Source organism: Hyperolius riggenbachi, chromosome 2 (genome assembly GCF_040937935.1).
Source record: "Hyperolius riggenbachi isolate aHypRig1 chromosome 2, aHypRig1.pri, whole genome shotgun sequence".
Taxonomy (NCBI): Eukaryota; Metazoa; Chordata; class Amphibia; order Anura; family Hyperoliidae; genus Hyperolius; species Hyperolius riggenbachi.
This window is the reverse complement of record NC_090647.1, coordinates 326,320,424-326,346,203: the sequence shown is the minus strand read 5'-3', so window position 1 is coordinate 326,346,203 and position 25,780 is coordinate 326,320,424. Positions and strand designations below refer to the sequence as shown.

General features: G+C 45.1%; 2 protein-coding genes across 2 annotated transcripts in view; one reads left to right on the top strand and one right to left on the bottom strand.

Moving 5' to 3' along the window:
• CTPS1 (CTP synthase 1) overlaps positions 1-25,780 on the bottom strand; it is an 82,514-nt gene that overhangs the window by 45,864 nt on the left and 10,870 nt on the right. The window contains exons 2-3 of the mRNA XM_068269282.1: positions 24,781-24,951; positions 8,674-8,844 (exon numbers count right to left, since the gene is read on the bottom strand). Coding sequence (XP_068125383.1) covers positions 8,674-8,844; positions 24,781-24,946 — 337 coding nt within the window. The 5' untranslated portion in view covers positions 24,947-24,951. The remainder of the gene's footprint in view (positions 1-8,673; positions 8,845-24,780; positions 24,952-25,780) is intronic.
• The window catches only part of RCC1 (regulator of chromosome condensation 1), a 78,632-nt gene continuing 71,325 nt past the window's right edge, over positions 18,474-25,780 (top strand). Inside the window, exon 1 of the mRNA XM_068269284.1 lies at positions 18,474-18,669. The gene's annotated coding sequence lies outside the window, so the exon portion shown is untranslated. The remainder of the gene's footprint in view (positions 18,670-25,780) is intronic.

The window sequence follows — 25,780 nt, the reverse complement described above, 5'->3', positions numbered from 1 at the left end:
TGAACGCATGCTAAACCATATCCTCAGACTCCATGCTGTCATGCTAACAGCCGATAGCAAACATTTGCCTACTCAAATCATCATAATAAGGAAGTTACCTGTGTACTGTGGGTTCTTCATGTACCGTATATACTCGAATATAAGCATTGCATCAGCATTCACCTGGAGACCGTTATATAGCATAGAACTGTGCTGGCGGCACCGAAATCAGCAATGTGGTGAGCTGCATACCCCGATGCCTCCCTCTCCTCACTCTATCTTCAAAACCTCCGGCAGAGTCAAGCAGTAAAGTATTTATTGTTTCGCGTGGTTCCCCTTCTTTCCCCTTCCATCCCGTATATGCAGCGCAGTGTAAAATGGGAGCTTTCACTCACCGCTCCTAGCTGTCAGAATTCCTCTGCTTGCCACGGTCCCGGTCTCACTTCTATGACGCATGACAGGGTGCCGCGTCATAGAAGTGAGACCGGGACCACGGCAAGCAGAAGAGTTCTGACAGCTAGGAGTGGTGAGTGAAAGCTCCAGTTTTACACTACGCTGCATATACGGGATGGAAGGGGAACCACGCAAAACAAATACTTTACTTCTTGGCTCTGTCGGAGATTCGAGGGGGGGGGGGGGGCATCAGGGTACGCAGCTCACCATATTGCTGACTTCAATGCCGCCCACACAGTTCTGACTCTATATAACGGTCTCCAGGTGGGACAGTGAGGAAAGGAAAAAAGTATACATGTAAATGAGGTAAATACATTAACCTCCTTGCCGGTTATCCCGAGCTCGGGGTAACCTGCGTAGGAGGATTTCTCAGGCCCCGCTGGGCCGTTTTTCAAATTTTTTTTCCTACACGCAGCTAGCACTTTGCTAGCTGCGTGTGGTACGCGATCGCCGCCTCTACCAGCCGATTCGCCGCACCGAGTCGCCCCCCCAGCGCAGCCTGGCCAATCAGTGCCAGGCAGCGCTGAGAGGTGGATCGGGATTACCTCTGACGTCCATGGCGTCGGTGACTTCATCCCGCCCCGTCGCCATGGCGACCGGGGAAGCCCAGCAGGAAATCCCGTTCTGAACGGGATTACCTGCTTACTCTGATCACCGGAGGCGATCGGAGTGGGTGGGGGGATGCCGCTGCTTAGCGGCTATCATGTAGCGAGCCCTGGGCTCGCTACATGATTTAAAAATTTTTTTAAAAAAGTGCTGCGCTGCCCCCTTGCCGCGGGAATTGGACCGGCAAGGGGGTTAACTGTCATTTACCACATTTAAAGAGAACCCGAGGTGGGTTTGAAGAATATTATCTGCATACAGAGGATGGATCTGCCTATACAGCCCATCCTCTGTTGCTATCCCAAACCCCCCTAAGGTCCCCCTGCACTCTGCAATCCCTCATAAATCGCAGCCACGCTGCTGACAAACAGCTTGTCAGAGCTGGCTGTATTTATCTCTATAGTGTCAGTCTGCTGCTCTCCCCGCCTCCTGCAGAACTCCGGTCCCCGCCTGCATTCCTTCCCTCCCTGCTGATTGGAGGGAAGGGACAGGGGCAGGGACCGGAGCTATGCAGGAGGCGGGGGAGCAGCTGAGACTGACACTACAGATGTAAACACAGCCTCGCAGCATGGCTGTGATTTATGAGGAATTGCAGAGTGCAGGGGGACCTTAGTGGGGTTTGGGATAGCAACAGAGGCTGGGCTGTATAGGCAGATCCAGCCTCTGTATGCAGATAACATTCTTTAAACACACCTCGGGTTCTCTTTAAATGTACCGTATACTATTTTCCTTTGAAAAATCGATTTTCTCAAAAACTTTTGAACATTTTTTCCCCTTTCTACTTAACATATCCTGCAAATGTGTTTATATCTTGTTAGGGGGCTTTGCTATTACCGCTAAAGTCGGCGGGTTTTGACTGGTTTTAATCACGAATACTTTTTTCATTTGAAATTTTAAAATTCAATGCCGCCCGCAGAGTGCAGTGGGACCTTAGGGGGGTTTGGGATAGCAACAGAGGCTGGGCTGTATAGGCAGATCCAGCCTCTGTATGCAGATAATATTCTTCAAACCCACCTCGGGTTCTCTTTAAACGCTCCCTCAAAATCCACCTTTTCTGACAAGCATATTCTCTAACTTAGGCCATGCGCCCACTAAACCTAACTATGCACTGCCTGTACATATACTGTATGCTTCCCCCACCTCTTGTTTCCACCCCATTCCTTTAGATTGTAAGCTTGCAAGGGCAGGGCGCTCACCCTTTTGTGTCATGGAACGTTATTAATTTAATTGCTTGCACTCTGTTAGACATTTATACATTTTAGTCATGTTAAATCAAATTGTAATCAGCAGTGCTGTACTTTGTATCAGTGTTCATATTTGATGTATATCTTTGCCTGTATCATTATGTATCCCTTGTTTGTTTTCTCACATTGTACAGCGCCACGGAATATGTTGGTGCTTTATAAATAAATAATAATATATATTTTATCTACAATTTCTAAGATTTGCACAGCAAATCTAGCTGCAAACAGCTTCAACAGTTTATGATTATTTCTTCCTGTGATACAATGAGGGCAGCCATATTTTGCTTGTCACATTACACAGGCAAGCTGATAGCATCTCCAGCCCTCAAGCTCAGGCTGTGACAAATTCACTCCTGCCTCCCCCCCCCCCCCCTCTGCCTCTGAAATCTCTGGCTAATAACCTTCCTCCTCCTCCTGCCCAGACTGATCTCCTATAAGCCCTTGCTACATGGCTCTAAGAGTGCCAAGGCACAAAAGAAGCTAAGGGCGAGGCTTGTTTAGTTTATAAAAAAAAAAAAAAAGTATTTAGCTTGAGGAATGCCCTATAAACTATTTGAAAGGAACCCAACTATGCAATGAGTAAAAGTTTATCTCGGATCCACTTTAAGTTCCCTGTTTACCCACAAAAAAGACTTGCATCTTAAAAAAAGGGGACACATAAGGGGACCACTTAAGTACCAGCGGTCTCTGCCCCCTTAAGGACCAGAGAGCGCTGGTACAAAATTGGTGGAATCCCGACGGAAAACTACGAATCGTCGCACATACCCGCCGCAATTGCCGTCACTGCTGCACGTCGGAAACCTGGGCCTGCCACTCTGCCGTCTCTATGATGGCAGAGTTTCTGTGAGCCGGTCAGGAGCCACTTTCATAGGCTCCTGACCTTGCCTATCAATGTAAGCCAAAGGGAGCGGCTTACGTTGATAGACAGGGCCAGGAGCCAATGAAATCGACTCCTGACCCGCTTACAGGATTCTGCCGTCATAGAGACAGGCAGAGCCAGTGAGCTGCAGTAAGAGACGGTGAGGAATAAGCGGAGGGAGCGACGGAAACGGCGGATGTGCGCATAAGCGGCTGATCTACGCCCTGCCAGCCAGGTAACCACCAAAACAGAGTGTAGATTTATATCAGTTCGGTCCTAAAGTAGTTAAAAAAGGTCAATAGTTCAAGGCTAGGATTTTTAACATTTTAAAAGCTGTTGTGATTCACTTGAAACAAGAATACATCTAAACTGTGTTTAAACAACAACTCTAACTATGAGATTCCAGGAAATTTTTATTTAGGATCAGTACTAGAAATACAATTACAATTGTTCATCTCTTCCATTTTATTTTTACTTCAGGTTTGCTTAAATACATACTGCGGTGTTTCTCAAACCTGACCTTGTGACTCCCCAATGGTGCACGTTTTGTAGGCAACCTTAGCTATGCTCAGGTGAGGTAATTAATGTCTCAGCTACATGGAATCCACCTAGCTGAGACACTAACTATCTCACCTGTGCATAGCTGAGGTTGCCTGCAAAAACATGCACTGCTGGGAAGTCACAAGGACCGGTTTCAGAAACACTGAAATACTGCAAAGTCCCCGTTATTCGGCACCCACGAAGATTGGCTGATGCCGGATAAGTATGCTTTCTGGTTGTTTGAGACTAAATGTTAAAAATAGTCCTAGTTAATACAGTACAATCTCTGACTGTGTATACATACAATGAACTCTGTGTTAAATGTTACAATATAGTAACAAAGTATATTAACCTTGTGAGGGCCATGGAATCCAGTCTTTAAAGGGACTCCGAGCTCACGAAAAAAAGAAAAGTTGTACTCACCAGGGGCTTTCTCCAGCCCAGTGCTGGTCGGGAGGTCCCACGCCGGCGTCCTGGCTCCTCTCCTTCTCCCCGCTCCGGTATAGCTGACAGGCCGCAGCCCGGGCGACACTCGGTGGAGTGTCGGGCTGCAGCTTCCGCGTATGACGCGGATTACGTCACACGCCGGCCGCCTCGCGTCATCACGGCGGCCGCCGTGAAAGTACTGCGCATGCGCGCTTTAATCGCGCATGCGCAGTACTTTCACGCCGGCCGCCGTGATGACGCGAGGCGGCCGGCGTGTGACGTAATCCGCGTCATACGCGGAAGCTGCAGCCCGACACTCCACCGAGTGTCGCCCGGGCTGCGGCCTGTCAGCTATACCGGAGCGGGGAGAAGGAGAGGAGCCAGGACGCCGGCGTGGGACCTCCCGACCAGCACTGGGCTGGAGAAAGCCCCTGGTGAGTACAACTTTTCTTTTTTTTCGTGAGCTCGGAGTCCCTTTAACCTCCTCAGCAGTATGCCTGACACAGTGTAAGGCATGCCGCTCAAGGGGTTTCCCTAGCTACAGGAGCCCCACTGTATAAGTTAGTTAAGTGCAGGGACTCCTGTACATTATAGGCAGCGTCAGTAAGTTTAGGTATAGTGCCCCCCACCCCCTGATCCCCCCAATGCCCCCGATGCAGCCGCTATACATACAGAGGCTCGTTCCAGCGAGCACTCCAGTCTCTCTGCACAGCTCCGCATATCTTCCGGTATGCGGAGGATCGGGGCTGAAGTCATGTGACGTCCGACGATCGAGGGGTGGGGGGCACTATACCTAAACTTACTGACACTTCCGATAATGTACAGGAGCCCCTGCACCTAACTTATACTGTGGGACTCCTGTACCTAGCCAGCCTATACTGGGGTTCACCTACCTAGCCTATACTGGGGGCACCTACCAAACCTTTCCTAGGGGACACCTACCTTGCCTATCCTGGGGGGCACCTAACCAGCCTATCCCAGGGGACACCTGCACCTACCTAGCCTATCCTGAGTAACACCTGTACCTACCTAGCCTATCCTGGCACACCTGCACCTATCTAACCTATCCTGGGGTACACCTGCACCTACCTAGCCTATCCTGAATGACACCTGTATGTACCTAGCCTATAATGAGCAACACCTGTACCTACCTAGCCTATACTGGGGACACCCAGACCTGGCTACTTCCCTACAATAATCTGCGGGGGATTTCGAAGACAGATGAGCACCGCGCGGTGTGCGACACAGGACTGGTAATGTATAAATGCACATACGGGAGCACATTTTTACATTGGGGGGCAGCGGCGAGGCAACGGGCGCGGCCGATTCCCAAGCGATTTCAAGTTGAAATTTATCGGGAATCAGCCTGCGGAGTATGGGCAGCCGACCAATTTCTTTCTAATCAGATTTGATTAGAGAAAGATTTGTCTCTTGGTCGAATCTGTCCATCATCTCTATTGTAGTAGAAGTTGCAGCTTGGAAGTATAAATGATCAGAGATTGTGGGGAGTAATTTTGAAATTAGTTTAGATTTAGTTTCAAGCTTTTATGGGACTCAAAATGTACACTAGACCCCTGCTTGACACATTTTGTTAAGTTATAGGAAAAAAGGTTATGAAAATGAATTGGAGGACTTTTTGCACAGAAATCCAGCAGAAACTGAACGCCAGGGAGGTTAAGCACAGCAGAGCCTACAAAAAGTCTAAAAAGTTGGCCTTCACCAGTATAGTACTGCTGAAGATTTGTTCTGGTTGGTTAAGACTTCTGGTTAGTCGAGTTCTGGATAACTGGGACTATGTTGCATTCTATTCAGTAGCTTAAAGTCAATGGGAATCATTTAAAGAAAAAAAAAAAATCAAGCAGATAACTAAGGAGAGGCAAGGCTCTGGGTCCTATAGAGCCTTCACATTCCTCTCCCAGTCCCCATGTTGCAGTGCTAGCTTTCCCGTTTGAATTCCCCACCACGGGGGACTTCGAAAGCAGAGTCCTCCCGAAGACAGGTGGCTATATATTGCACACGTGTGAGTGTGAAAGAGAGGGGGCTTACGCGTGTGCAGTATGGAGCGGCCTGTCTTTGGGAGCACTCAAGCTCCCGAAGCGGCAGAGAGAGCAGCATTTGACTAAATTGGTGGAATACTGCAACCGGTGAATCAGCGCTGGAACAGGGACAGAGAGAGAGGAATGGGAAGGCGCTATAGGACCCAGAGCCTTCCCTCTGTAAGTATCTGGCCGTTTTGTTTTTTAAATAATTCCTACTGACTTTAACATGTTGCCGACCGCTCCATGCCAATTGGCGTGGACGCGGCTGCAGCCCCAGGACCGCTCAACGCCAATTGGCGTGACGACCTGGGGTGTGGTTTTGCAGGAGATCCCGCGCGCATCTCCGCTCCATCATCAGTTTTTCATCGGTGATCGCCGATAGGAGACTGTTAGACGGCGAAAGCACCATCTATTTACACTGTACAGAGCTGTGATCTACAGCAGAGCTGTACTGGGGACAGCTGTGTCACTCGGCTGTCCCCCTGGGAGGCTCAGAGACGATCCCCTCTCATGGGCTGATGCCTATGTGAGAAGATCGCTAGGGTTGGCTGGTGGAGGGTGGGAGGGAGGGGTTGAAAAATAAATAAGAAAAAAAAATAGTAAAATTTTATAAAATAAAATAAATACACTTTATAAATAAAAAACACAAACATGCTGGCAGGGTTCAGAGCCCACCAACAGAAACTCTGCTGGTGGGCAGAAAGGGGGGTGGGGAAAGAGAGGGGAAATCACTTGTGCAGTGAGTTGTACGGCTCTGCAGCGAGCCCTTAAAGCTGCAGTGGCCTGAATTGTAAGACATAGCCTGGTCACTAGGGGGGTGTAAGCCCACGGTCCTGAATCGGTTAAAGAGTACCTAGAGTGTAGCATAAGGTATGGTTAATTTATTCCACATCTGGCCCTAACCTAGGATCGGTGAGCGAAAGAGTGACTAATTAGCTCAATCGCTGTAAAACGGACATACCTCTTAAGCCCGCCTCCTTTCCCACCTTGACAAATAAATACGAGCTGTGTGGCCACCCCCACCTATGTTGCGGCAGCCACAGCAACATGAGTAGGGATGCCCACAGAGCTCCGGACTCTTTGTAAAAGCTCCGGGCAAAACCTGCAACGGCGGTTTTACTAACAATTAAGAGGAATGCCCATTTCGCATTGAACGGATAAGTTAAATCACCCATTCGCTCACCAATCCTAGGTTAGGGACAAATATGGAATACGTTAACCATAAAACTTACACTACACATTAGGTACTCTTTAATAACAATTAAATCCTTAGTTTAGAACAGTGTTTCTCAACATTTTATTGGTATGTACCCCTTTTAAAACCCTGTACTCACCAAGTACCCCCTGGCATAGTAAACATTATCACAAGTACCCCTTAAATATATATTTAATCATAGTCCATAATTGGTTCGAAACAATTTCCAAGCATTTACTATTGCTTTTAGTTAGCTAAAATACTAATTTGTTGTTTATATGGGATTCATCATTTTCTAAAACTCTAAATGTGTTATTCTTGGTTAAGTATATCAAGCCTGAGTACCCCCTAGAACCATCAGGAGTACCCCCTGGGGTACGCGTACCACATGTTGAGAACCCAGGGTTTAGAAGACCTGAGCGCCTACGATATATACAAAAATATATAAAATTAACCTTCCCTGAAGGGAGGTTTGGAATAGAATGGGCTGCTGGTGGGAGTGACCAGCATTACTTACCTACAGGGGGCTATTACCCAGTTCCACCATCCGTATGGGATCCATCATTTTCCTCAGGGAGAGCTGCGAGTGCCACAGATTGAAGCTCCTGCTGGTGGTGCGTGCCTGCGACTGCTGCAATGCATGCTGGGACATGTAGTCCTTTGAATTGAACACATCTCCCAGCCAGGATCTTCAAAATGCTACAGCTGCAGTTATGCCTGGGGAAGATGGCGGATTCCATCAGGTAAGAAATGCTGGTCACCTTCACCAACAGCTCACTCTATTACCACCCTTCCTCATGGGGAGGTTCACTTTATATGTTTTTCTACTTAGGTGCTGAGTTGCCTTTAAAACATATACTGAATTTGCATCAAGTAACAATGCACAAATCTGGGTGCATTATAAGTCTGTACTTCTTGCAAAACATGATTGAGATGTGCACATAGGGAAAAAAATAAAGTGAATAGAAGGATAGAAGGATAGTAGCTGCAAAGAGTTCTCAGCAGAAGGAGGTGGGTACATATGTGGTAATGTCTTCTTTCAGTTTTCCATAAAAAAGTTTTAATATTACATTTCTGTACTTCAACCCAATTGTAGGAGTCTGTGCACCACATGTAAGACCTGCCTTAGAGCAACAAGATTTCCTAAAGTTACAATATTTGTGGAATCAAAATCATACATCAGGACTGCAGTGCTGCTGGCTACAAATAATTGGCTGAGCCTAGAGAAAACGTCAGACTGTTTAGAATGTACACACAATATATTTTGTGACAGCTGTTTCTTCATCCCCAGATAGAGAACAATTGCTCAGCATACATGTACATGTTGTTCCTTACCTTGCACAGTTTTCCCGAGGTAGTCTCCTCTTCTTTCCTTGTTAATGACAGACTGATAAATCTTCCCAGTTGTTAAATTGTTGTCCTTTGTAAGTCTGATATCCAGGAAACGCTCATAATTGCCAAGATCCAAATCTACTTCACCTCCATCATCCAGTACGAAAACCTCACCTAAATTAAAACATATCTTAGCAAAACATTGCATTCTATATGTAACTGAGACAGCAATACAGGTTAGGCATACAGAGTACTAACTTGCCATAACCATAGATCTGTGCTGCACAAGTTGCTTTGCAATTTAAGATTTTTAAAAATTATCTTTCCATTTCAATCTACAGCCAGGTATGAATTTCCAACACATACAGCACAAACTGCTCCTCTTTCATTCTGCCTTAGCAACAGTACCAATGTAAGGGCCTGTACACACTGAAAAACGCAAGCAAAATCGCAAGTGCACGTAGTGTTAAAAACGCATTGTATGCGTTTTAAAAAACGCATGCGCTTTTGCCTGCGTTTTTGATGCGTTTGCGTTTTTCTTGTAATTGCTGATTGGCTAAAGAATCCTTTGTTTTTTTTTCTAGTTTACATTTCAACAGGAATCAGGAAATTGCAGTCTTCTGGGATACTGCCTTCTAAAAAACGCAGGCAAAAAACGCAAGCGTATGCGTTTTTAATGCGTTTTTCAAGCGCTGCGCTTAAAAAAAGCGCAGCAGGCACTGCGATTGCGTTTTTCTAAAAACGCATCGCACCAGTGTGTACAAGTCCTCACGATTTTCATTATTTTTCAAAAGACCTTGCGATTTTAAAAACGCATGCGTTTAGCAGTGTGTACAGGCCCTAAGGAGTACTGCTGCCATGATACTGACCAGAAGACCCAACTTGCTGCAGGAGTAATTAGCTGCACAGGGCAAATGCATGGATGTAAATATAGACCCATAGGGAAACAGACATTAACCACTTAAAGAGACACTGAAGCGAAAAAAAAATTATGATATTATGATTTGTATGTGTAGTACAGCTAAGAAATAAAACATTAAAGGGATTCCGAGCAGTGCAGAAACTATGGAAAGATGCATATCATTTTAAAGCTCTCTTTCTCCTCTTTCCAATGATATATAAACCACCGCCCTACGCTTTTTAGTTTTCGCTATTTTCGCGATCGAAATTGCCGCGGCTTCGATCACGAAAATAGAGAAAACTAAAAGGCGTAGGGTGACAATTTAGGTGTCGCCAGAAAGAGGAGAAAGAGAGCTTTAAAATGATATCCATCTTTCCATAGTTACTTGTATTACACAGGGCAACTTTTTCTGCTGAATGGAGCTGCTGACTTTGAGAAAAAGTCGTCCTGTGTAATACAATATAACTATGGAAAAATGGATATCATTTTAAAGCTCTCTTTCTCCTCTTTCTAGCAACCCCTAAATCGTTACCCTATGCCTTTTAGTTTTCTCTATTTTCGCGATCGAAGTCGCGGCCGTGGCAATTTCGATCGCAAAAATAGCGAAAACTAAAAAGCTTAGGGTGGTGGTTTATATATCATTGGAAAGAGGAGAAAGAGAGCTTTAAAATGATATGCATCTTTCCATAGTTTCTGCACTGCTCGGAGTCCCTTTAAGATCAGATACATCAGTCTAATTGTTTCCAGTACAGGAAGAGTTAAGAAACTCCAGTTATCTCTATGGAAAGAAGCACTTAAGCTCTACCACTTTCAAAGTCCTGGAGAGGGCTGTTATCTGACTTTTATTATCTCAACTGTTACTAAACCAATTCCTTTTTCTCTGACAGAGGAGAGGTCATTAGTTCACAGACTGCTCTGAAAGAATAATTTTGAATGCTGAGTGTTGTGTAATCTGCACATATTATAGAATGATGCAATGTTAGATAAAACACTATATACCTGAAAATAAAAATATGAGAATATTTTCTTTGCTGCTAATCTTCTAGTAATTATTCATAGTACACAACCAATTCATTATATCAAATATTTTTTTTCGCTTCAGTGTCTCTTTAACGACCGCCCACTGCACAGGGGCGGCCGGAAAGTGGATCCCGCAAGGACCGCCGCATGCACAGAGGCGGCGGTCCTTGTACGGGCATGGGCGGAGCGATCGCGTCATCTGTGACGCGATCCTCCGCCGGGGATCGATGGCCGGGGACCTAGACTCCAGTCCCTAGCCAATTAGCAGCGCCGGCGGGCGGAGGAAATCCGCAATCGAGTTAAATTAAGTGTATAAAGCACTTTGCTAGGTAAACAAAGTGCTTTATACACTCTTCCTCCTCGCCTCGCGGTCTCATTGTTCCAGAGACCACCAGCGAGTAGGAAGCAGTAGTAAGTATACACCACACATTTTTTTTTTACCCACAGCCCCCCTGATCTCCCACCCCAGCCTTCAAACCCCCCCCCCCCGCCCACCCCCCAGAACACTGTTTGCACTCAATCACCCCCCTAATCACCCATCAATCACTCCCTGTCACTATCTGTAAACGCTAATCTTTTTTTTATGCCCTAAACTGCCCCCTGCTCCCTCCTGATCACCCCCCACCCCTCAGATTCTCCCCCCCCCCCCCGTGTACTGTTATAACCCACTGATCACCTGTCAATCACCCCCTGTCACTGCCACCCATCAGTCAGCCCCTAACCTGCCCCTTGCGGGCAATCTGATCACCCACACCAATAGATCGCCCGCAGATCCGATGTCAGATCACCTCCCAAGTGCATTGTTTACATCTGTTCTCTACCCTAAACACCCACTAATTACCCATCAATCACCCCTGTCACTGCTACCCATCAGATTAGACCCCTATCTGCCCCTAGGGCACTCAATCACCCGCCCACACCCTCAGACCCCAGCCCTGATCACCTTGCCAGTGCATTGCTTGCATCTATTCCCCCCTCTAATCACACCTTGAGACACCCATCAATCACCTCCTGTCACCCCCTAGCACACCTACCCATCAGATCAGGCCCTAATTTGCCCCGTGTGGACTCCTGGTCACTCGGCCAAACCCTCAGATCCCCTTCCGATCACCTCCCGAGTGCACTGATTGCATCTATTTTCCCCTCTAACCACCCCCTGAGACACCCATCAATCACCTCCTGTCACCCCCCTAGCACTTCTATCCATCAGATCAGGCCCAATACAACCTGTCATCTAAAAGGCCACCCTGCTTATGACCGGTTCCACAAAATTCGCCCCCTCATAGACCACCTGTCATCAAAATTTGCAGATGCTTATACCCCTGAACAGTCATTTTGAGACATTTGGTTTCCAGACTACTCACGGTTTTGGGCCCGTAAAATGCCAGGGCGGTATAGGAACCCCACAAGTGACCCCATTTTAGAAAAAAAAAACACCCCAAGGTATTCTGTTAGGTGTATGACGAGTTCATAGAAGATTTTATTTTTTGTTAAAAGTTAGCGGAAATTGATTTTTATTGTTTTTTTTCCACAAAGTGTCATTTTTCACTAACTTGTGACAAAAAATAAATTCTTCTATGTACTTGCCATACACCTAACGGAATACCTTGGGGTGTCTTCTTTCTAAAATGGGGTCACTTGTGGGGTTCCTATACTGCCCTGGCATTTTAGGGGCCCTAAACCGTGAGTAGTCTAGAAAACAAATGCCTCAAAATGAGCTGTGAATAGGACGTTGGGCCCCTTAGCGCACCTAGGCTGCAAAAAAGTGTCGCACATGTGGTATCGCCGTACTCAGGAGAAGTAGTATAATGTGTTTTGGGGTGTATTTTTACATATACCCATGCTGGGTGGGAGAAATCTCTCTGTAAACGGACAATTGTGTGTAAAAAAAAAAAAAATCAAAAATTGTCATTTACAGAGATATTTCTCCCACCCAGCATGGGTATGTGTAAAAATACACTCCAAAACACATTATACTACTTCTCCTGAGTACGGCGGTACCACATGTGTGGCACTTTTTTACACCCCAAGTGCGCTAAGGGGCCCAAAGTCCAATGAGTACCTTTAGGATTTCACAGGTCATTTTGCGACATTTGGTTTCAAGACTACTCCTCACGGTTTAGGGCCCCTAAAATGCCAGGGCAGTATAGAAACCCCACTAATGACCCCATTTTAGAAAGAAGACACCCCAAGGTATTCCGTTAGAGGAGTATGGTGAGTTCATAGAAGATTTTATTTTTTGTCACAAGTTAGCGGAAAATGACACTTTGTGAAAAAAAAAAAAAAACAATTAAAATCAATTTCCGCTAACTTGTGACAAAAAATAAAAACTTCTATGAACTCATCATACTCCTCTAACGGAATACCTTGGGGTGTCTTTCTAAAATGGGGTCATTAGTGGGGTTCCTATACTGCCCTGGCATTTTAGGGGCCCTAAACCGTGAGGAGTAGTCTTGAAACAAAAATGACCTGTGAAATCCTAAAGGTACTCATTGGACTTTGGGCCCCTTAGCGCAGTTAAGGTGCAAAAAAGTGCCACACATGTGGTATCGCCGTACTCAGGAGAAGTAGTATAATGTGTTTTGGGGTGTATTTTTACACATACCCATGCTGAGTGGGAGACATATCTCTGTAAATGGACAATTGTGTGTAAAAAAAAAAAGTAAAAAAAATAAATAAAAAATTGTCATTTACAGAGATATTTCTCCCACCCAGCATGGGTATGTGTAAAAATACACCCCAAAACACATTATACTACTTCTCCTGAGTACGGCAATACCACATGTGTGGCACTTTTTTGCAGCCTAACTGCGATAAGGGGTCCAAAGTCCAATGAGCACCTTTAGGCTTTACAGGGGTGCTTACAATTAGGCACCCCCCAAAATGCCAGGACAGTAAACACACCCCACAAATTACCCCATTTTGGAAAGTAGACACTTCAAGGTATTCAGAGAGGAGCATAGTGAGTCCGTGGCAGATTTCATTTTTTTGTCGCAAGTTAGCAGAAATGGAAACTTTTTTTTTTTCTTTTTTGTCATAAAGTGTCATTTTCCGCTAATTTGTGACAAAAATTAATATCTTCTATGAACTCACAATGGCCTCAATTCACTACGATCATGCTAGAGATAATAAGGCAAGAGAAAACTTACCTCCACACGTGAGAGAGTTATCTTACCTCTTCATTCCTTAAGTTACCTCTCCTGTAGTTAATTTACCTCCTCTGTAGTTAATTTACCTCCTCTGTAGTTATTTTCACATGCAGCTAATTAACAGCTTGTCTTTAACTCTGGAGTTATTTTAAGGATTGGAGGGTTAATTTAAAGACAGAAGAGTTAACTTTAGGCTTGCCTGAGGTAAAATGTTTGCTGAATTACTACATGCCTTATCACCATGGTAACAACTCTAGAAGAGTTATTAAAGACAGGAGATAAGTTTAGTGAATTGAGGCCTATGCCTCTCAGTGAATACTTTGGGATGTCTTCTTTCCAAAATGGGGTCATTTGGGGGGTATTTATACTATCCTGGAATTCTAGCCCCTCATGAAACATGACAGGTGGTCAGAAAAGTCAGAGATGGTTCAAAATGGAAAATTCACTTTTTGCACCATAGTTTGTAAACGCTATAACTTTTACCCAAACCAATAAATATAGGCTGAATGGGGTTTTTTTTTTATTAACCACTTGAGGACCCACCCTTTACCCCCCCTTAAGGACCAGCGCTGGTTTAGGTGATCTGTGCTGGGTGGGCTGTGCAGCCCCCAGCACAGATCAAATGGCACTCAGAGCGATCAGATCGCCCCCCTTTTTTCCCCACTAGGGGGATGATGTGCAGGGGGGGTCTGATCGCTCCTCCTGGCTGGCATTTTGCGGGGGGGGCACCTCAAAGCCCCCCTCCGCGGCGAAATCCTCCCCCTCCCTCTCCTACCTGCTCCCCCGGGAGATCTGGGCTGCACAGGACGCTATCCGTCCTGTGCAGCCAGTGACAGGACGTCCCCTGTCACATGGAGGCGATCCCCGGCCGCTGATTGGCCGGGGATCGCCGATCTGCCTTACGGCGCTGCTGCGCAGCAGCGCCGTACAAATGTAAACAAAGCGGATTATTTCCGCTTGTGTTTACATCTAGCCTGCGAGCCGCCATCGGCGGCCCGCAGGCTATTCACGGAGCCCCCCGCCGTGAATTGACAGGAAGCAGCCGCTCGTACGAGCGGCTGCTTCCTGATTAATTAGGCTGCAGCAGCGTCGCTGGTCCTGCAGCTGCCACTTTGCCGACGCACGTTATGAGTGTGCGGTCGGCAAGTGGTTAAAAAACATGTTTGTCCACATTTTTCGTGCTGCATGTATACAGAATTTTTACTTTATTTGAAAAATGTCAGCACAGAAAAGTTAAAAAAAAATCATTTTTTGACAAAATTCATGTCTTTTTTGATGAATATTATAAAAAGTAAAAATCGCAGCAGCAATCAAATAGCACCAAAAGAAAGCTTTATTAGTGACAAGAAAAGGAGCCAAAATTCATTTAGGTGGTAGGTTGTATGAGCGAGCAATAAACCGTGAAAGCTGCAGTGGTCTGAATGGAAAAAAAGGGTCTGGTCCTTAAGGGGGGTGAAGCCTACGGTCCTCAAGTGGTTAAGTACCAGCGGTCTCTGCCCCCTTAAGGACTAGAGACGGCGGAACAGCGACAAATAGCCGCCGCAATCGTCGTCACCGCTGCACGTCGGGAACCCAGGCCCGAACACAGTGAATCCAGCGCTGGAGACTTGGGCGCAGCCGGCGCCACCATAGGCCGTAATAGGAATTACGGCTATAGCAGGCACAGGGAGTAACTTCGGCGGCGTCAGAAGACGGAGCTGAAGTTACTTTTAAAACACAATAATTCGGCTTCCAGCAAATTATTTCATTTCCCACCATCCACAGTGGCCTGGAGGGGGAAAAGTATTTAACACGGCCGGGAACTTGTGCAGAAGCAGGATCAGCCATATACCAGCTGTATCCTGTCGCCGATTCCTCTCGTACGCACCTGGGCCACCCACTCTGCTGTCTCTATGATGGCAGAGTTCCTGTGAGCCGGTCAGGAGCCACTTTCATTGGCAGAGCCAGTGAGCTGCGGCAAGAGACAGCGGGGATTAAGCCGCGAGATCGTCGGGAGCGACGAAAACGGCGGATGCGCGTATCGGCGGCTGATTGAAATCTACGCCCTGCCAGCCAGGTAACCACCAAAACAGGGCATAAATTTCAATCACCTCAGTCCTAAAGTAGTTAAAGTGGAATAAAATTCTGATAGAACATTCAATAAAAATGTGTTTCCTACTTTTTATTACCCATGCAGTCACCAAATTTGTTTTGTGCACAAGTAATATTGTCCATTTACACATTACAAGTTCCCAAAGTACAGTTTATCTGCTCGGAATGCTGCCATTGCATTTTATTCATAGCTATTATGATATATTAAAATCTTGAAAGAAAGCTCATTTTCAGCACAGCTAGGAATGTAACAGAGTGTAATGTAAACAAACAATGATATGACCTCTTTGGATGCGGATCACAAACTGAAGTAGCTTTCCACTGAAGAACAAAATGCTGTGTTTAACTGTTTGAATGCTGTTCTGCAACAAAAATGTTTTTGAGGCAGTAGGTTTAAAGCTGTAAGTAATATTTTAGAGCAAAAAAAAAAAAATAATAATGGTGGGTTTCAGACCACATGTCCACTAGATCGCTTGCAGTAGCATTTTGCAATTTGGGGAAATGCCAGCGACTTCAAAAGAGCTACGTCACTTAAATCAAATGGCGGCGATTCCATGGAAGCGCTCACAATTTCTTGAAATTGTTAAGAGCGACTGCCTACGAAGGAATGCATGGGTGGGGTCGGGGGAGGGGGGGGGGGGAGAGAGAGAGAATTCCTTCAAGGCGTTGTTGAAATTTCTACGAAATGTGAGTCGTAAATTACAAACACAAGCATTTACAATTTGTAATAAGTCCCAGCCCTTACTGCATATCAGTTGTCAGTTGTGTTACAGTTGACAGCAACTGATTCAGTGTAATGCTGGCTACACACGATGCGATTTCCCGCTCGATCGGCGGGATCGATTATTTCTAACATGTTCGAGTTTAGATTGATACAGTCGTCGATTTTGCATACTTAACATGAGTAAATCGACTGTATCGATCGAGACCCGATCGAACATGTCAGAAATAAATCGATCAACCAGTCAATCGAGCAGGAAATCTCATCGTGTGTAGCCAGCATAACAGCTCTTATCAAGTCTTTATTGGATTAATTAGAGAACCTTGAAGGCCCTCTGTGCAATGCCTGGTACACACAATGCAATTTCCCATCAGACAGACAGGGCAAGTTTCCGGCACGTCCGATCTGATTCTCAATCGTTTTTCTGATCAATTTTGAACAGGTGTGATTGAAAAAAAACGATCCAAAAAAACGAAACTAAACAATCAGACCAGTTGGAAATTATTGATTCGACCCGTCTATCTCACGGGAGAGTCAGGAGGCTGTTTCAGAGGCAGTTCTATTAAATTTGAGCAGCTGATCAAAATTTGACAAACTTCCTTAAAACTCAGTCTGAAAAGTATTCCTGAACTAAGGGAGACCAGGTTTATTATTCTTCAAGATTGCCCATCAAGTCATGTGATAATGCTCGTAATTTTTTTTTTTTTTAAAGGAACAGCTCAAACGCAGTCTGCAGCAAGCTTAGTCAAGTGTTATGGTTTCCATTTTCCAAGTAGTGGTTCTTTGGCAGACGTATGTCATTAAAATGTACTGTTTATTAGAGCACTCTGGGGAGTTTATCCCTAACAGCACCTCTTGATCTTTTGGCTTTCTCCTGTCTTGTTACAGTATATGCAAATAATTTGCTATACTCTAGCCCAGAACTGTCTGATCTTAGGGCAGGACCACCAGATAAGACAGTATGATCCAAGCCAGGGGTCCCAAAACGTTTTGGGTTGAGGGCCGGGTCAACATACTTTAGACTGCTTGGGGGCCGGGGTATACATAAAATGATGTCTTTGACAGTGAAGCATACCCAGGTGACAACCTGAAGTTCAATTGGACAGTAGTGTCACCTGATGTGGAATTTGATTGGTAACCAGCGAATTACTGCTTTCTGGCTTCTATGTGGATGGGTGGTGCCAGCACTGCTATTCTATATGTGGACCACTAGTATTTAAAGATGTAGCTGACCGCATCTATAAGTAAAACCTTTTGTGTGTGGGGGGCTGGTAAAAAAGCCTCAGGGGGTCGCATTCGGCCCGTGGGCCTTAGTTTGAGGACCACTGATCCAGGCACTGAACACCCTGTAAAGCATAGGTCATCGCATCCTGGGACATAATGTGGTAGCCTGATAGCTGTGCTGTATCATCTCAGAAGTACCTTGGATTTTTTACCCCTTATTTTGCCCAAAATAAATTTAAAGGGCTGAGTCACCATATTTGTGTCCATTACACCATGTCATAGGCCTGGCCCCTCTCTGCTTTCCATTTTAAAGCTGTAGGCTGGTGTTTAGTGAATTTTAGAGTGATCAGTTCCAGGGATAAGGGATGGTTTAAACAACTGCCCTCAAGTGTCAGATTTGTTAGTACCGGATGATTCCAGACTGCGATGCAAGTTTCTTTCATATTAATGTCTGAAAACAAATTGTTTGTCAGAGGAGACGCTATCAGCTCTATGTAGAGGACAGTCAGGATGGCACAGGATTGCAATGAGTGGCCTTTAGGGAGAGCACAGCCAACCTGATTATTTAATGCTAGCTCAAACAGCCATGGCATGAAGTATAACTGGATAGGTTGGTCGGATAGGTTTACAAGTCATTTCTTGTACCGATAGATTATTATTAACAGCTACTTGATGGCCTCTACGCGATACAGAAAAGACTACACCTGTGCGAGTACAGCCACTCCTGCGCAGCAAGCCAAAGCAGCTTGTCCACAAGCACTAGGCACAAAACGGCCAGGCTTTCCCACCAAGAGGAGCGCGGCCGTGAATTTTCAGAGAGTCCGGGCAGCGGTGGTGGTCTCAAGGAGGAAGCGAGAAGCCGACAGAAGATCCAGAGGATTCCCTCTTCTTAGGAAAGTATCAAACTATTATTTTATGCACTACCTCAGTTTGTTTTAAGCTATAAACAGACCTCAGGTTGTCCTGCTGAAACAACTGATCATTTTGGGTGAAAAATCTAATATGTGTACATATATACCCTAACATCTGTGCCCTTCCCCCTTTAGCAAGGGGACAAGGTGGAAAACCTCAGACTGATGCTATTGCAATGCCCACAACTGGGCACATTCCACACATCCACCCCTTTCCATAGAACAAATACAGAAGATATTAAAGAGACACTGAAGCGGAAATTTTTTTTTGATATTATGATTTGTATGTGTAGTACAGCTAAGAAATAAAGCATTAAGATCAGATACATCAGTGTAATTGTTTCCAGTACAGGAAGAGTTGAGAAACTCCAGTTGTTATCTCTATGCAAACAAGCCATTAAGCTCTCCGACTAATGCTGGGAATACACGGTTCGTTTTTGCCTTCGTTTAAACCTTCGATTCGTTCGGTAAACGAATCGAGTGTTGAAAACGTATGTGAAAATAGTCATAATCTCATTATAGTTTCGATTAATAGACCCCAAAAACGAACGACTAGTGATCGAACATGTTTGATATTATCTCTCTTTATCCATCTAATCGAGCCATTGGTAGGCTTGATGGCTGTTCAGATCGATTATATATTCGTTTATGCTAGTCCGTCCCTGTAAAAAGGGATTTTCGTTTCGTTTCTTTGCAGCCTTCGATCATTGGAAAAACGAAACCATCAGAATCGAAAAAAAAAACGAAACCGTGGGTGGTGATATTAACCGTATGACCGATTATTTCGGGATCGAAAAGGACAAAAGGCACAATTGAAACGAAGGTTTAAACGAAGGCAAAAACGAACCGTGTATTCCCAGCATAAGTTAGTCCTGGAGAGGGCTGTTATCTGGGTTTTATTACCTCAACTGTAAGTAAACTGTTTACTTTTTCTCTGCTAGAGGAGAGGTCATTAGTTCACAGACTGCTCTGAAAATCTCATTTTGAATGCTGAGTGTTGTGTAATCTGCACATATTATAGAATGATGCAATGTTAGAAAAAACACTATATACCTGAAAATAAAAGTATGAGAATATTTTCTTTGCTGCTAATCTTCTAGTAATTATTCATAGTACACAACCAATTCACTATATCATATTTTTTTTCTCGCTTCAGTGTCTCTTTAAGTACACCATTAACCACCAACAGTCAGGAATGATCATATTGGTAGGCAAACATGTAAACCGTGCATCTAGCTCTTTTTTTCCTTTGCTCGGTCTCACCCAGACATAGCTGATGTATCTGCACATGAGCAGAGACTCATGTTACCTTGCTTACATTGCTTGCTTTAGTGATTATGCTAACCTGCATAAACAAGGCAGTGACAGAACAGGTGCAAAAATGAAAATTTGTACTGGCTACATAAACTGAGGAATGCATCCCATTAATTTTACCCTTGCCATTTTCATTTGTGTTAATGGAAATATTCTGTGGAATGTTCTAGGCAAGGAACATTACAATGATGTGTACCAATTAATTTTGCCAGTTTTAAGTTAACTCAGAAACAATTGTATTTTTTTTTCTTTTATCATAGAAGGGTATAAACAAATGTGTTTACAGCTGTACATGCAAAAGTACCTTAAAGGAAAACTTAAGCCAAACAAAAAAAATGACATTTACTCACCCAGGGCATCCCTCAGCCCCCTGAAGCTGGATGGTGCCCTCGCAGCCCCGCTCCGATCATCCTGTCCCCGCCGGCGGCTACTTCCGGGTTCGGCGACAGCCGCCGACAGGCTGGGAACGCGGCTGTTTTTCCGCGTTCCCAGCCGCTATATCACCCCTCTATGCTGCTATAGCGTATATATATACGCTATAGCAGCATAGAGGGGTGATATAGCGGCTGGGAACGCGGAAAAACAGCCGCGTTCCCAGCCTGTCGGCGGCTGTCGCCGAACTCGGAAGTAGCCGCCGGCGGGGACAGGATGATCGGAGCGGGGCTGCGAGGGCACCATCCAGCTTCAGGGGGCTGAGGGATGCCCCGGGTGAGTAAATGTCATTTTTTTTTTTTGGCTTAAGTTTTCCTTTAAAGTGACACTGAAGAGAAAAAAAAAAATGATATAATGAATTGGTTGTGTAGTACGGATAATTAATAGAGCATTAGTAGCAAAGAAAATTGTCTCAAATTTTTATTTTCAGTTATATACAGTAGTTTTTTTCACTTCAGATTCCCTTTAATAATAAGTACTCAGCATTCAATAATCAACTATTTGATCTGGATCTCTTAAGCCAGGTTTTCCCAACCCTGTCTTCAAGAACCACCAACAGTGCATGTTTTTGTGGCAATCCACAGAGGTAAAATCAGCTCTTGCCTCATCTGTGAATGGTTGTGGTTTCCTACACAACAAGCGCTGTTGACAGAATTGTGTCACTCCAAATGACCAGTTGTGAATGTTTTGGGTAACAGTTCATTGACCACTTCCGGATCATGCTAATTGAAATCTACACCTTGTTGGGGACCAGTTATCTCTGCCAGGGCACACATTTCAATTAACCCACTGCACACTTCCATCGATCGCGCCGCTCCCATTGCTAGAGCCCACTCGCCCTGCTGTCGCTATGAAAGCAAAGCTCCGTTAGACCGTCAGGGGCCGATTTCATTGGCTCCTGACCCTGTGAGCCAATCTCATTAGCTCATATTAATCACAGGGTCAGGAGCCAATGAAAGTGGCTCCTGACTGGCTCACAGAGGTCTGCCGTCATAGCGACGGAAATTTCATAGAGTGTATACAGTGGCTGGATAGTGTAATGGCTAAGGGCTCTGCCTCTGACACAGGAGACCTGGGTTCAAATCTAGGCTCTGCCTGTTCAGTAAGCCAGCACCTATTTCAGTAAGGAGTTTCTTGGGCAAGTTTCCTTAACACTGCTACTGCCTACTGAGTGCGCTCTAGTGGCTGCCTCGCAAGCGCTTTGAGTCCGACAGGAGAAAGGCGCTATGCAAATACTGCCATTATTATTATACTGCATTTGTCACTGTTTGCACCCCCCCCCCCCCTCCTAAAAAAAAAATCAATACTTACCTCAAGAGAGGAAAGCTTCTACATAGTCCAGAGGCTTTTCTGATCTTTCAACACACCTCCGTTCCTGCGCTAGGACACGTCTTAAAATATCTTACATAAATGTTGAGTATTGCTTGTGAATGTGGTCCCCCTCTGTACACCGGTGCAGCCGCAAAGTACGGACTGCACTGTAGTATGGAACGGTTTGTGCAGGGCCTCTTCTTCTATACACAAGCAGCTCTCTGCTACTGTGCAGGCAGGATCAGTACACTGTATGGCCACACTTGTACACAGAGGGGAGCAAAGCCTTCAGAAAAGAGGTCCCAGCAGCGGAGAGGCCATGGAGAGTCGGGAAAAGCCTCTGGAGCATCTACAGTGGTAATTTAAGTTTGCATTAAAATGCCATTTATGTATATGGTGAAATAACATTTTGCTCCCTGAGAAGGAAGACTAGGAGGAAACAGCGTTTATACCTGATTTTAAAGAACAGCTCTCAGCATGAAACATTTGCATCTAACGCTGCAGCAAAGTATACACTGACACCGCTTTCAGAAGACAGGGCACTTTCTAGGTTTTCCCCTTGGCAAACAGAAATTTTTGCAGGCATCAAATTAGTGAGCAAGATGGAAAATAAATCTGTACTATCTTTAAAAAAAATGCATGATTTACTGATGCTTACATACTACACAATACCATCTAGAAGCAGAAAAATATATGGTACCTACACTATTATTGTGCGAACACACATTTTGTTTGAGCAAACAAATGTACTAAAGCGGTAATATGGTGCATCTACAAGATTAGATGACGTGTGAACTGGCTGTTTAACTAGGCCCACTCATTACGTGTTTTTTGTTGATATGACAGATTAAAGGTGACACAAAGGACCTGAATTACTAAGATACCTCCAGTAATCCTCAGGCAGCATGCCATAAATAGTTTCGCAATCCTAGAATGGATTTTAAAAGTTTTTTTTTTTTATTAGGCTGCAAAACACTGCAGTCCTCACTCGGTTCATACTGGAACATATAAAAGAAAAGGACCCATTGGCCTTGATTCATAAAAGGCTGTGCAATAAAATATTCTGGTTGTTAAAATACCGCATTCGGTAAAATACCGCATTCAGTATTTTAGATTTTTGTGTGCTAATTCATAAAGATTTTCACAGCTGCCTTTGACTTTTGGTAAATTACTGTAGCCCATTAAGCAGTAACAGCAGAAGTGTGGAGTTATCTTTGTCTTGTCGTTTTTTACAAGCTGTAATTACAAGCAGTGAGGGCATTACAACAGTAGGAGGCATCCCTGACATCCCTTTAGAATGCACATTTGTTATACTGCCTCTGCTCACGTCATAATTATGTGATTTTACCAACTAGGTCCTTGCATATTCAAGCAGGAACTAAATGGGTTACACTGCTGAAGGGTTTCTGGGAAAATCTGTTTTGTTTGGATTCTCTGCTGCCTGCCTGGGGCTAGATAAGTTTTGTCCCGCTGGAGAAGCCGGGTCCTATCAAAATCCGATCAGGACACAGGGGTTGTTTCTATTGGCTCCCTGCTTCTGTCAGTCAGCAGCTGTCTCTGCTTCTGTTTGTGTGAGTCACGGTTCCCTGCACAGACTCACAGAGACTTTGCATTGTTAAGACTACACCAGAGGTGTCTTATCGTGGGTATTAACGAATGTTGTAGGCTTTATGAATTGACATTTGCTGACATTCACTGACGTGTTGAGGTGATTACCGCACAGGTCATTGTAATTCCAGTTTTTCATGCGGTAACAACCTTTATGAATTGACACTTTCCTAAGTGCTCGGTAAAGTCAGCTGTTTTCTGCATTACTGAATGTGGTAGTGCTTTATAAATTGAGGCCATTATGTTAGGGACTTTAGTGGGAGTTATGTATGAACAAAAAAAACCTGTTCTGCAGAAGCTTGTTCAGGGTCTATGGCTAAAAGTATAGAGGCAGAGGATCAACAGGACTGTCAGGAAACTGGTATTGCTTAACCCCCTTGGCGGTATGAAAAATACCGCCAGGGGGCAGCGCAGCAGTTTTTTTTTAATTATTTTTTTTTTAAAATCATGTAGCGAGCCGAGGGCTCGCTACATGATAGCCGCTGCTCAGTGGCATGCCCCCAGCCCCGCCGATCGCCTCCGGCGATAGGCGATCAGGAAATCCCGTTCAAAGAACGGGATTTCCTGGAGGGCTTCCCCCGTCGCCATGGCGACGGGGCGGAATGACGTCAGCGACGTCGGGACGTCATTGGGAGACCCGATCCACCCCTCGGCGCTGCCTGGCACTGATTGGCCAGGCAGCGCTCGGGGTCTGGGGGGGGGGGGGGCCGCGCGCCGCACCGGATAGCGGCGATCGGGCGCGCGGCGGCGATCGGGGTGCTGGCGCAGCTAGCAAAGTGCTAGCTGCGTCCAGCAAAAAAAAATTAAGTAAATCGGCCCAGCAGGGCCTGAGCGGCACCCTCCGGCGGCTTACCCCGTGTCACACACGGGGTTACCGCTAAGGAGGTTAAATACATATGTCAGCCTTCTTTCTCGCTTCAGTTGTCCTTTAAAGAGACTCTGTAACAAACTTTTCAGCCTTAGTTCTTCTATCCTAGAAGTTCCTTTGCCTGTTCTAATGTGCTCTGGCTTACTGCAGCTTTCCCTAATTGCACAGTGGCTGTGTTATCTCTGTTATATGATCTAATCTGTTTCCTTCTGTCGGCACAGTCGGGCCAAAGCTGGAATGTGTGAAATGTGCAGGGCTGCTTGTGATTGGTAGAAGCTATACACACCCCCTCCAGGCCCCCTGCAGGCTCTGTATGACTCACACACTCTGCTTATGTGAGCCTATCAGAAGCTGGTTAGTTTGTTTGTAAACACTGCCTAAAACTGTTAATTACAAGCCAGGTTTGCAGCAGAGAGTGGCAGAAACAGCACAGAGGGGCACAGGAGAACATAATGAATAGAATGGTATGCTTTTTGCTGTAAAAATGTTAAGAGTACAGATTCACTTTAAACTGGAGTTCTACCTTAACATACATGTAATTAAACACCTCTAGCACATACCGTGTTCATAAGGAGAAAAAGTTCCAGCATCAATGTTAATATATGGGTCAATCTTTATTGAGGTGACATGCAAGTTACTAGACTTTAGGATTGTCCCAACGCTGCTGGCGATGATTCCCTTCCCAATCCCAGAGATGACACCTCCGGTTACTAGGATATACTTCATGATGTCTAAGAAGAGAACACAACATGAGTTGAGAAATATGCATGCAGCAAATGTAGATAAATACTATGCTATGGGACAGAGATTTTCCAGCTGACTCCAGAGTCCTTACACATACAGTGGTTTGCAAAAGTATTCGGCCCCCTTGAAGTTTTCCATATTTTGTCCTATTACTGCCACGAACATGAATCAATTTTATTGGAATTCCACGTGGAAGACCAATACAAAGTGGTGTACACGTGAGAAGTGGAACAAAAATCATACATGATTCCAAACATTTTTTACAAATAAATAACTGCAAAGTGGGGTGTGCGTAATTATTCAGCCCCCTTTGGTCTGAGTGCAGTCAGTTGCCCATAGACATTGCCTGATGAGTGCTAATGACTAAATAGAGTGCACCTGTGTGTAATCTAATGTCAGTACAAATACAGCTGCTCTGTGACGGCCTCAGAGGTTGTCTAAGAGAATATTGGGAGCAACAACACCATGAAGTCCAAAGAACACACCAGACAAGTCAGGGATAAAGTTATTTAGAAATTTAAAGCGGGCTTAGGCTACAAAAAGATTTCCAAAGCCTTGAACATCCCATGGAGCACTGTTCAAGCGATCATTCAGAAATGGAAGGGGTATGGCACAACTGTAAACCTACCAAGACAAGGCCGTCCACCTAAACTCACAGGCAGAACAAGGAGAGCGCTGATCAGAAATGCAGTGAAGAGTTCCATGGGGACTCTGGACGAGCTGCGAGATCTACAGCTCAGGTGGGGGAATCTGTTCACAGGACAACTATTAGTCGTGCACTGCACAACGTTGGCTCTTATGGAAGAGTGACAAGAA